This window comes from Oncorhynchus clarkii, chromosome 9 (genome assembly GCF_045791955.1).
Source record: "Oncorhynchus clarkii lewisi isolate Uvic-CL-2024 chromosome 9, UVic_Ocla_1.0, whole genome shotgun sequence".
NCBI lineage: Eukaryota > Metazoa > Chordata > Actinopteri > Salmoniformes > Salmonidae > Oncorhynchus > Oncorhynchus clarkii.
The window spans coordinates 44,016,604-44,029,314 of record NC_092155.1 but is presented as its reverse complement, the minus strand read 5'-3'; the positions used below and the strand labels follow the sequence as shown (position 1 = coordinate 44,029,314).

Genomic DNA, 12,711 nt, shown 5'->3' with positions numbered 1-12,711 from the left:
AGCTCCTGGCTCTAACCACACAAAGGCAGTCACTAGTTGCTGCTCCCACACTAGGATTAGGAAACGATCCTCTCTCTATGGTTTAGCGCTCTCCCTCCGTTTCCCTCTCTCCCTGCAGTGCATTAACAGGCGCAGAACCTACACTACTGAGGTACAAATACTCACAACACCCCATCAGCCAATCAGGAGCATAGGTTCAGCATTTCCACCAATCACAGCTTTGTGTGAATCCTGGGACCTCATTCTCAAAACATGGGCTGGGATAAGGAGGAGAGCATTGTCAGAGGCAAGACTGGCACCTATAGGCCTTTACTAAGTAACGCTGGCACAATGTATCAACTCATTATACTATTGAAGTCACATTAAGATTTCCCACTGTTCAATGGTCAATTACTTGACGATACCCACTGATTCTTGAAAAATATGTGTATTGTTTATTGTTTTACCTTAACCTATCATACAAATCTATAGTTTTTTTGCCCCATTTTTTGTATACATTATCTACAATGTATAGCTCCAAATATGTTTCTAACGATCATGTCAGTCTAATTGACCTTCAGGCATTCTGAATTTTAGAGTGGTTACCTAAACCTCATCCTAAATTTAGTAGCTTAGTAAACAAAGTGTCAGGGTCAGGCTGTTGAAATGAACACTTTCAAAGTATGTAATTCACTGACATTTGGCAATAAGTATAAGATTTCCCCTTTCATCTTTGGCTCTAGCCTAAATAATCTCGAATTTGCGTTTGTTAAAAATAAATAAAAATCCACTCTTGGATGGTATGCACATCCCCGTCACAAGAGGGCGACATGATACTTTGGTCGCTTCATGGGTTGTAGTTTTCTTTACATTTTCCAAGTCCCATTCTATTTTGTAGTACCCGCCAGGCCGGCATGTCACGTCTCTGCACATATTTACATTTTAACAAAAAAGACAGACGACAAAGGGGGAGGGCTCATAGCGATAAAGCAGACCATCAATCAAAAGATTTATAGGCCAGACATCCACAGCAAACGAATCCCAGGTAAACAGAAAAACATGTGTTACAACTTGCATCACACGCTGTAACGTTAATATATATAAGGGAAAGTTGTACGTATTTTACGAGTTATGGCTTTTTGCATTTTATGACTGTAGTTAATTATAAACATAGGCAGTACCCATGTGGTTTCATCGAGCCGGAGACTGCAGATTCTTTTGTTTAAAAAGAAATATTTTAAAAACTAGGAAGACGGACAGGTACGAGAGAATAAGGAAACCCCTCTGCAGACGTTAATTAATTAGTCACAGAATTAGATTGAAGATAATCGGAAGACTGGTTCCTATATAGTTCAATGAGCTTGTTACACAGGAATCTGAACAGATTCGAGGGAGTGGGTGTGCATTTGTAACGACGAACAGCTGACACAAGCTTAGTTAATTTTCATTGTTTACTATCAAGATATAATTTCGAATCGGTTTTTGCATTGACGAAACGTGAATAAATCCGGTGGAGGTGGTTGAGCAACACTGGGCTGTGACTGGAACAGAGATGGATGGAAAGGTAGGCGGGTTAGGAGTTGAGGAGGACCGGATGGAGTGGAAAAGGTGGAGGTAGAGTAGTAAAGGTTAAGAAGAAGAGGACGCCTGAGGAGCCTTTGCAGGTCTTGTGGGGGGAGAGTAGTGATGACAGAGGTTCGGTTCGCAGTGTTGTATTGGCGTTCAAGGTGTTCAGATGGTTTAATTGTCGCCTGTACAGGTTGCAGGTGTGATTACAGGGCACAGTGGAAATCTTAGGCTTTGAGCTCCAAAATGCAGGACTAGGGAAATAAAATAATGAAAATGGTAAAATAAACAATATGCATAATAAAAGGTGGCAGTGATGAATAAATACATTTCTATTGGGGTGGAGGCAGAGTAAAGACTATTGAGGGGGTGGGGTGGAATGACCATAGGGGGACAGCAGCATGATCATTGAGTGAAATAAAAACAAAAAAGTAATAATATACATATTAACAACTACAACAGTGATGAATGTCATTATGGGGAGAGGGGGTAGCTGGTAGCAGGTGAAGGTCCATACGGGGAGTAGCGGGGAGCAGGTAGCTGACTAGTGGTGGCTATTCAGCATCCTGAGGGTATAACTGAAGGACTGGACAATAGTTTTTGCCATGATGCTCCTGTTCTACCTGCGTCTGAGTGATTTGAAGCGGGTAGAACAGGGCATGGCTTGGGTCGCTGGGGTCCCTGATTATCTTCTTTGCCTTCCTGCGACACCTGGTGGTGTAGGTGTCCTGTAGGGCAGGGAGTGTGCTCCCAGTGGTGCGTTCGGCTGCACGTTTTAACATCTTCTGAAGAGCCTTGCGGTCTGCAGCGGTGGAGTTGCCGTATCGGACTGTGATGCAGCCCGACAGTGTGCTCTCGATGGTGCTCCTGTAGAACACTGTGAGCATCAGCATCCTTAGGTTAAATAGTCGCTGTCGTGCCTTCTTCACTACGGTGACCGTGTGTTTAGACCATTTCAGATTCTCTCAGATGGTTACGCAGAGGAATTTGAAGTTATTGATCACCGTACACAGCGGCGCCCCGTTGATGAGGTGGAGTCACGGCGGTCTGTACAATCATTTTGACTAGGGATTTGGAGAGTAAAGTAGGAGAGGATGTGTCTGCCGAAGATCTTCTTGATGGAAGTTTGGTGGTGCTGTGTTTCAATGTTAAACAGTATGAGAAGGAGCTCAAACTCAAGCAGGTGTGTAAACGTGTGGTTGATAGTAGCATGCCGGATCAAGCTGGACAGCAGTGGGTGAAGGGACTTATTACAGGAGTTCCATAAATTAACGTGAAAGAAATAAAGGACCACTTGAAGGGAGGCTCTCTTATTGAGGCAAAGTGCCTGCAGGTGACACAAAATGGGAAGAAGGTGGATAGCTTGTCAGTGCTACTAAGATTGGGTTTATGAGTTACTATGTGCGACCATGCCAAAACCATTGCGTTGCTATAACTGTCAACGGTTTGGGCACGTTGCGGCGGTGTGTAAAGGCAAAATGATATGTGTGGGGGAGAACATGCATGTGGAGATGGGGTCCAGTTAAAGTGCTGGTAAAAGTCATCTGTCCTCGTTTGCAACACTCACTACCGAGTTCAAAACTGCCTCTGGAAGCAATGTCAGCACAATAACAGATCGTCGGGAGCTTCATAAAATGGGTTTCCATGGCCGAGCAGCCGCACACAAGCCTAAGCTCATCGTGCACAATGCCAAGTGTCGGCTGGAGTGGTGTAAAACTCGCCGCAATTGGACTCTGGAGCAGTGGAAACACTTTTTCTGGCGTAATGAATTATGCTTCACCATATGTCAGTCCGACGGACAAAGCTATGTTTGGCGGATGCCAGGAGAACGCTACCTGCCTGACTGCATAGTGCCACTACCAACTGTAAAGTTTAGTGGAGGAGGAATAATGGTCTGGTGCTGTTTTTCATTGTTCGGTCTAGGCCCCTTAGTTCTAGTGAAGAGAAGTCTTAATGCTACATTATACAATTGCATTCTAGACGATTTTGGGCTTCCAACTATGTGGCAACAGTTTGGGGAAGGCCCTTTCCTGTTTCAGCATGATAATGCCCCCCATGCACAAAGCGAGGTCCATACAGAAATGGTTTGTCGAGATTGCTGTGGAAGAACTTGACTGGCCAGCACAGAGCCCTGACATCAACTCCATCGAGCACCTTTGGTGTGAATTGGAACACCGACTGTGAGCCAGGCCTAATCTCCCTACATCAGTGCCACTAATGTTCTTGTGGCTGAATGGAAGCAAGTCCCCACAGTAATGTTCCAACATCTAGTGGAAAGCCTTCCCAGAAGAAGAGTGGAGGCTGTTATAGCAGCAAAGAGGGGACCAACTCCATATTAATGCTCATGACTTTGGAATGAGATGCTTGACGAGCAGATGTCCACATACCTTTGGTTATGTAGTGTAACTTGGGATCACAGGACTGACATGGGAAAATGTACAGGATGACCTCCATAAGATTATCAGTCCAGCCAGGAATCATGTATTGGTTAATTATCATAATGGTGTTAATCCCTCAATGGAATGCCAGAAGTTTGATGGCTAATGGTGTCTTGAGGAGTTACCAGCCGAACCTGACGTGATATGTCTCCAGGGGAACCTGGCTTAAACCTACTCTCAATTTTGTATTACAAGGTTGTGTTGCAGTCTGTAGAGATAGGGTGGCAGGGGAGGAAGAGGGTGTGTATCCTTTATAAACGAGGGATCCCATATAGGTGTGTGGGAGTTGAACAGGAGTATGTAGTGGTTGGCAGGGGGGGGGGGGGACTTTTAATCAAATCAAATTTATTTATATAGCCCTTCGTACATCAGCTGATATCTCAAAGTGCTGTACAGAAACCCAGCCTAAAACCCCAAACAGCAAGCAATGCAGGTGTAGAAGCACGGTGGCTAGGAAAAACTCCCTAGAAAGGCCAAAACCTAGGAAGAAACCTAGACAGGAACCAGGCTATGTGGGGTGGCCAGTCCTCTTCTGGCTGTGCCGGGTGGAGATTATAACAGAACATGGCCAAGATGTTCAAATGTTCATAAATGACCAGCATGGTCGAATAATAATAATAAGGCAGAACAGTTGAAACTGGAGCAGCAGCACGGCCAGGTGGACTGGGGACAGTAAGGAGTCATCATGTCAGGTAGTCCTGGGGCATGGTCCTAGGGCTCAGGTCCTCCGAGAGAGAGAAAGAAAGAGAGAAGGAGAGAATTAGAGAACGCACACTTAGATTCACACAGGACACCGAATAGGACAGGAGAAGTACTCCAGATATAACAAACTGACCCTAGCCCCCCCGACACAAACTACTGCAGCATAAATACTGGAGGCTGAGACAGGAGGGGTCAGGAGACACTGTGGCCCCATCCGAGGACACCCCCGGACAGGGCCAAACAGTATAACAATATAACTTTTAGTGAACTTTTACAACCCGTGTAAGAGACTAGAGTTGATGGCCCTTGGGAATGTAGAAGGTCAAGATAGGAGACTGGTAATGTGGTGTGGGGATGTTAGTGCTCATAGTACACTCTGGGGAGGGTTACGGACTGATGTAAGTGGACAAGTGTTGGAGGAACTACTGGATGAGAAAGGGCTTGTGAGTCTTAATGCCGGCCGGGGAATCAGGATTGACCTAGTAACTGGAAAGGAATCTGCTCTGGATCTTACCTTGATCTCAAGTTCAATGGCAGGCAGATGTAATTGGGAGGTTTTTTGGAGTAGGAAATGGATTGAGGGGATGGAGATTTGGGAAAGCAGAGTGGGCTTAGTTTCAGGAGTTGAGTAAACAGGCGCTGTCTAAGGTCGATCTCAATTCAGATACAGAAAGAGTTAATGATGCAGTAAGAGGAGCAGCAGTAGGAGCGACAAGGCAGGCGATTCCTATGGGTACAGGGGGGAGAAAGAGTAACGCAGTCCCCTGGTGGACTGAGGAGTGTAGAGAAGCAGGGAAGAGTAGGAACAGGGCTTTCAGAATGTTGAAATGGTCCCATAATCACCAGCACCTGATTCAGTATAAACAAGCACAAACAGTAGTAAGGAGGATCATTAGGACAGCTAAGAGGAAGTGTTGGTGCCGTGTTCTGTATACATAGGCAGGACCACTCCTATGGGGGATGATTAAGAGGATGAGTGGGGTCAGATGGGATTGGGATCTCCCTGTGCTGTGGGGAGATATGGAGAAGGCAGATATGTTAGCCCAGGCATTTTAAGGTGCATTACTAAAATAATCTGACAGCAGCGTCGGAGGAGAACATCCTGCGGTCCTGGATCAGAGAGAGATGGTGGTGGGGGGGGATTCATTGAATGGCCCTTTTCCGTTGGCTGGGATGAAGAAAGCTTTAGCTAAAGCTGGGGTAACATCTCCTGGGAAGGATGAGATGTGTTACATCATGATGGCTCATCTCCGCGACACTGCAATGAAGAAAGTATTGGGCCTTTACAATAAGGTGTGGCAGGAGGAGAAACTGCCTGGAAGTTGTAAGCAGGCTGTAGTGGTGCCGCTACGGAAACCAGGGAAAGACCCAACTAGCCCTTTTAATAAGCTGTAGGCCGATAACGTTGACATCTCATGTATTTAAACTTATGGAAATGGGAAATGCTGACTTACTTTCTGGAGTGTAGAAGACTAATGTCACCAGATCAAAGTGGGTTCAGGAAAGGCAGGATCCTGTACTGTGCCTTGAGTCAGTCATACGGAAGGCACAGGCAATAAGGAGGTGGTGGTAGCCGTTGTCTTTGATGTAGAAAAGGCTTATGATGTGGAAGGAAGGCCTACTCATCAAGCTGGATAACATGGGGGTTGGAGTAGAGGTGGACCGATTATGATTTTTCAACGGCGATACCGATTATTGGAGGACCAAAAAAGCCGATACCGATTAATCAGACAATTTTTCTATTTATTTGTTATAATGACAATTACAACAATAATGAATGAAACACTTATTTTAACTTAATACATCAATAAAATCAATTTAGCCTCAAGTAAATAATGAAATATGTTCAATTTGGTTTAAATAATGCAAAAACAAAGTGTTGGAGAAGAAAGTAAAAGTGCAATATGTGCCATGTAAGAAAGCTAACGTTTCAGTTCCTTGCTCAGAACATGAGAACATATGAAAGCTGGTGGTTCCTTTTAACATGAGTCTTCAATATTCCCAGGTAAGAAGTTTTAGGTTGTAGTTATTATAGGAATTATAGTACTATTTCCCTCTATACCATTTGTATTTCATTAACCTTTAACTATTGGATGTTCTTATAGACACTTTAGTATTGCCAGTCTAACAGTATAGCTTCCGTCCCTCTCCTCGCTCCTCCCTGGGCTCGAACCAGCAACACAACGACAATTAGCGCGTGCTAACTAGCTAGCCATTTCACTTCGGTTACACGAGCCTCATCTCGGGAGTTGATAGGCTTGAAGTCATAAACAGCGCAATGCTTGACACACAACGAAGAGCTGCTGGCAAAACGCATGAAAGTGCTGTATGAATGAATGTTTACGCGCCTGCTTCTACTAACCACCTCTCAGTCAGATACTTGTATGCTCAGTCAGATTATATGCAACGCAGGACACGCTAGATAATATCTAGTAATATCATCAACCATGTGTAGTTAACTAGTGATTATGATTGATTGTTTTTTATAAGATACGTTTAATGCTAGCTAGCAACTTACCTTGGCTTACTGCATTCGCGTAGTGGAGTGCAACGAGAGAGAGGCAGGTCGTTATTGCGTTGGACTAGTTAACTGTAAGGTTGCAAGATTGGATCCCCCGAGCTGACAAGGTGAAAATCTGTCGTTCTGCCCCTGAACAAGACAGTTAACCCACCGTTCCTAGGCCGTCATTGAAAATAAGAATGTGTTCTTAACGGACTTGCCTAGTTCCATAAAGGTATAAAAAAATAAAAAATCGGCGCCCAAAAATACCGATTCCCGATTGTTATGAAAACTTGAAATCGGCCCTAATTAATCGGCCATTCCGATTAATCGGTCGACCTCTAGTTTGGAGGAAGGGTTTTTAACTGGATAATGTGTTTTCTTTTTGGGCGATCATAAAGTGAGGGTGGGGAGCTCTGTCAGAAAGCTATGAGGTAGATAATGGTACATCCGGGAAGTGTCATTAGTCTTTTGTTGTTCTCTATTATGATTGATGATGCATTCTCCCAGGTGAGACCTGATATTGGAAGGTCGTTAATTGCGGATGATGGGGCACTGTCTTTGTATGGAAGGAATCTGGAGAGGGTGGGATGGTTTAGGTTCTTGGGGGTCTGGTTTGACACTCGAGTGACATGGGCAGAGCATATTAACAGAGTACTTGTCAAAGGAAAGAAAATATTGAATGTGATGCGTTGCTTGTCAGGAGTGGGGGGGGGGGGGGGGGGCAGATAGAATGGTGTCAAATGCTATATATAGTGCTGTTAAAGTCATCACTGGATTATGGAAGTATGGCATATGGATCAGCAGCTCAGACATCTTTTAAAAAAGCTAGATGTAATCCAGCTTCAAGCCCTAAGAATATGTTGGGGAGCACTCGAGACCTTTCCGGTGGCAGCGATGCAGGTAGAGTTGGGAGAGATGTTGTTTAAAGTTAAGAAGACATTCCCTATTGGGTAAATCTACAAGGACATAAGGTTACACACGCTACAAAAAATGTACTCCTAGAACATTAACGAAATCTGAAACAATTATTTGGGTGGATAGGCAATGGTATGGCGAGAGAGATGGGGCTGTTTGGGAGGGATTTTTGCCCCTCTGTGGCTCTTCCTACTATCCCAACTTGGTTTCTACCTCAGCCAGTGATTGATCAAGGGTTGATTGCGAGGGTAAGATATGGGAGGACAGGTGCAGAGAGGACAGGTGCAGCTTTTAGTGTTACTGAGTTTAAGGTGGCAGTGACAAAAAGAGCAACGGATAATTTATCTGTTTGCACAATGGAGTTGTTGGCCATACTGTTGGCTGCAGAGTGGGTGGAGGAGGAGTGGTCTTCTGCTCTGACTCCTGTGCAGCACTGATGAGAGTAACTTAATACACCCTGTCTGCTACGAGATGCAAATGATGAGGTTTTGCAGTACTTGTATAGGGTGAAACAGGTTGGGGGTATTTGTGATGTTCCTCTGTGTACCAGCTCCAGTGGAAGTAGAGGGGAAGGAGGAGGTAGGTGGGTGTTATCACCAAGCAGGCTCTTAAACATCCTAATGTTGAGATGGAATTGTCAATTAGTAAAGCAGAAGCCAAGCGGTTTAATAAGAGCAGTGGTTAAAAACAAATGGCAAGAGTTGTGGAACAGGGAGAGGAAGGGAAGACGCCTGTTTCAGATCCAGCAAAAGGTGGGGGCAGGGAGGTCCTCAGGCCAAGAGAAAAGGGAGGGAAGTGTAATCACAAGGCTGAGACTGGGACACAAAAGGCTCAATAGTACATTGAAATTGGTGGGGAAACATCTGACTAGGAGGTGTGATCATTGTCAGGAGGAGATGTAGACAGTGGAACATGTTCTATTTCAGTACCAGAAATATTGGAGGGAAAGGGAGTAATTGTTATTAGATTTGAGATGTAATTTGAGGCGGCAGGTAGCCTAGTGGTTAGAGCGTTGGGACAGTAACCGAAAGGTTGCGAAATCGAATCCCTGAGCTAACAAGGTAAAAAAAAATCTGTCGTTCTTGAATGGCAGGAAGCTTGGCCCCAGTGATGATCCGTAATGTAGCGCCTTACGGTCAGATGCCGAGCAGTTGCCATACCAGGTAACCGGTCAGGATACTCTTGATGGTGCAACTGTAGAACTTTTTGAGGACCGGGGGACCCATGCCAAATCTTTTCAGTGTCCTGAGTGGGAAAAGGTGTTGTAGTGCCCTCTTAACGACTGTCTTGGTGTGTTTGGACTATGATAGTTTGTTGGTGATTTGGATACCAAGGAACTTGAAACTCTCGACCCGCTCCACTACAGCCCTGTCCATGTTAAGGGGGGCCTGTTCGGCCTGCCTTTTCCTGTAGTCCACGATCAGCTCCTTTTGTCTTGCTCACATTGAGGGAGAGGTTGTTGTCCTGAACAGGGAGTACAGGAGGGGACTAAGTACACACTCCTGAGGGGCCCCATTGTTGAGGATCAGCGTGGCAGACGTGTTGTTGCCTACCCTTGCCACCTGGTTGCAGAGAAAGGGGTTTAGTCCCAGGGTCCTTAGCTTAGTGAAACAGTTTGTGGGCACTATAGTGTTGAACGCTGAGCTGAAGTCAATGAACAGCATTCTCACGTAGGTGTTCCTTTTGTCCAGGTGGGAAAGGGCAGTGTAGAGTGCGATTGAGATTGCGTCATCTGTTGGGGAGGTATGCGAATTGGAGTGGGTCTAGGGTATCTGGGAGAATGCTGTTGATATGAGCCATGACCAGCCTTTCAAGCACTTCATGGCTACTGACGTGAGTGCTACGGGGCAGTAATCATTTAGGCAGGTTACCTTTGCTTCCTTGAGAACAGGGACTATGGTGGTCTGCTTGAAGCATGTTGGTATTAGACTCAATCAGGGAGAGGTTGAAAATGTCAGTGAAGACACTTGCCAGTTGGTCCGTGCATGCTTTGAGTACATGTCCTGGTAATCTGTCTACCCACGGATTTGTGAATGTTGACAGGTTTTAAGGTCTTGCTCACATTGGCTACCGAGAGCGTTATCACACAGTCTTCCAGAACAGCTGGTGCTCTCATGCATGCTTCAGTGTTGCTTGCCCCCGAAGCAAGCATATAAGGCATTTAGCTCGTCTGGTAGGCTTGCATCACTGGGCAGCTTGCGTCTGGGTTTCCCTTTGTAGTCTGTAATAGCTATGGTTAATCATGGCTAGGATAGGTGGCTTTATAACTTTTGTGTACATGGACCAGATCATTGCAAATTGCGTTGTCAGCAGTTCAGGTAGAAGACTTTGGTTAAGGTTGTATTGATATCACAATGCATGCCTGTTTTGTTTTCGCCCCAACTTTTCTCCAGTGACAAACATTGGCAGTAGAATGGTCCGTACTAAAGAGCTCAGTGACTTTCAACGTGGCACCGTCATAGGATGCCACCTTTCCAACAAGTCAGTTCGTCAAATTTCTGCCCTGCTAGAGCTGCCCCGGTCAACTGTAAGTGCTGTTATTGTGAAGTGGAAACGTCTAGGAGCAACAACAGCGCAGCCGCGAAGTGGTAGGCCACACAAGCTCACAGAACTGGATCGCCGAGTGCTGAAGCATGTAGCACGTACAAATCGACCATCCTCTGTTGCAACACTCACAACTGAGTTCCAAACAGCCTCTGGAAGCAAAGTCAGCACAAGAACTGTTCGTCGGGAGCTTCGTGAAATGGGTTTCCATGGCCGAGCAGCCGCTCACAAGCCTAAGATCACCAAGTCAGGCCTTCAAGCAGTGACTGTCGCTGACGATATCAAGGAAAAAGTAGTAAGTCCTCCTGACCTGCATGGGGTTAAGTCAAACATTGTTCAGGTAATCAAGGGAGGGGGTTTGTGATGTGACTATATAGAATTGTGGTTAATGTGAATGGAGAATGTAACAACATGTTATTAGTCACTTGTAAAACAAGGGTGCTTATGCAGTGCAAGAACAAAACATCAGGAGAAACGTTAAGATAAAGCTGATCCCTGTATTGTCATTTCTATAGAAACTTGACTTACCTAAAGTCAAAGGTCAACTGCTCATTTTCGGCGCCACCAACTGGGATCTCATCGGAAGGAAAGAGGTGCCAAAAGCACAAGGTATAACCCTGCCCAGTCCTGTACATTGCTGTATGCAATACTCCATTCGGTTGTCCCTCAATAGCACTCGTGCTACCAACTTTGAAAGTAGTTTTTCCGTCTTTCTACTGAAGCAATCCTCATAATTGACTGCAGTATTGAACTGTTCCTGTTTCTTATCAAATCAGACTTTAAAGTGCATTTACAATCGCAGCAGACTTTACGTTAAAATTGTGGTGTGTGTGTGGGGTCTCGCAGCAGCCTTCAGGAACCTAGGCCAGAACTTGTGGGGTCCTCACCGCTACGGCAGCATGAGTGACGTGCAGGTCAGCAGTGTGGTGTCTGGGCCCTGTGCTGCCCACAGCCTCCTAATCACCACTGAGGGCAAGCTCTGGAGCTGGGGTAGGAATGCTATACTGTAATAGCTCATAGTTTGTACTTGCATATACACTACCGTTCAAAAGTTTAGGGTCACTTAGAAATGTCCTTGTTTTTGAAAGAAAAGCTATTTTTTTGTCCATTTAGAAGAAACTCAAATTGATCAGAAATACAGTGTAGACATTGTGAATGACTATTGTAGCTGGAAACGGCTGATTTTTAATGGACGATCTACATCGGCATACAGAGGCCCATTATCAGCAACAATCACTCTTGTGTTCCAATGGCACGTTGTGTTAGGTAATCCAAGTTTTAATAAGCAATTAAACTGTCTTTTTTAAACTAGTTGAGTATCTGGAGCATCAGCATCAGGGTTCGATTACAGGCTCAAAATGGCCAGAAACAAATGACTTTCTTATGAAACTCGTCAGTCTATTCTTGTCCTGAGAAATAAAGGCTATTCCATGCGAGAAATTGCTAAGAAACTGAAGATCTCGTACAATGCTGTGTACTACGCCCTTCACAGAACAGTGCAAGCTGGCTCTAACCAGAATAGAAAGAGTGGGAGGCCCCAGTGCACAACTGAGCAAGAAGACAAGTACTTTAGAGTGTCTAGTTTGAGAGGCGACAGTGAAGAGGTGACTCCAGGATGCTGGCCTTCTAGGCAGAATTGCAAAGAAAAAGCCATATCTCAGACTGGCCAATAAAAATGTAAGATTAAGATGGGCAAAGAACACAGGCACTGGACAGAGGAACTCTGCCTAGAAGGCCAGTATCCCGGAGTTGCCTCTTCACTGTTGACTTTGAGACTGGTGTTTTGCGGGTGTTCTGCTTCTGTGAAGGGCGTAGTACACAGCGTTGTACGAGATCTTCCGTTTCTTTTCAATTTCTCACATGTAATAGCTTTCATTTCTCATAACAAGAATAGACTGACGAGTTTCAGAAGAAAGTTCTTTGTTTCTGGCCATTTTGAGCCTGTAATCAAACACACATGCTGATGCTCCAGATACTCAACTAGTCTAAAGAAGGACAGTATTATTTTTTCTAATGATCAATTAGCCTTTTAAAATGATGAACCTGGATTAGCTAACACAACGT

At 45.0% G+C, this 12,711-nt stretch overlaps 1 protein-coding gene across 1 annotated transcript in view; it reads left to right on the top strand.

Moving 5' to 3' along the window:
* The first annotated feature begins 968 nt into the window (after window positions 1-968).
* LOC139416370 (protein RCC2 homolog) overlaps window positions 969-12,711 on the top strand; it is a 29,389-nt gene continuing 17,646 nt past the window's right edge. The window contains exons 1-4 of the mRNA XM_071164912.1: window positions 969-1,024; window positions 10,497-10,942; window positions 11,163-11,256; window positions 11,494-11,637. Coding sequence (XP_071021013.1) covers window positions 10,517-10,942; window positions 11,163-11,256; window positions 11,494-11,637 — 664 coding nt within the window. The 5' untranslated portion in view covers window positions 969-1,024; window positions 10,497-10,516. The remainder of the gene's footprint in view (window positions 1,025-10,496; window positions 10,943-11,162; window positions 11,257-11,493; window positions 11,638-12,711) is intronic.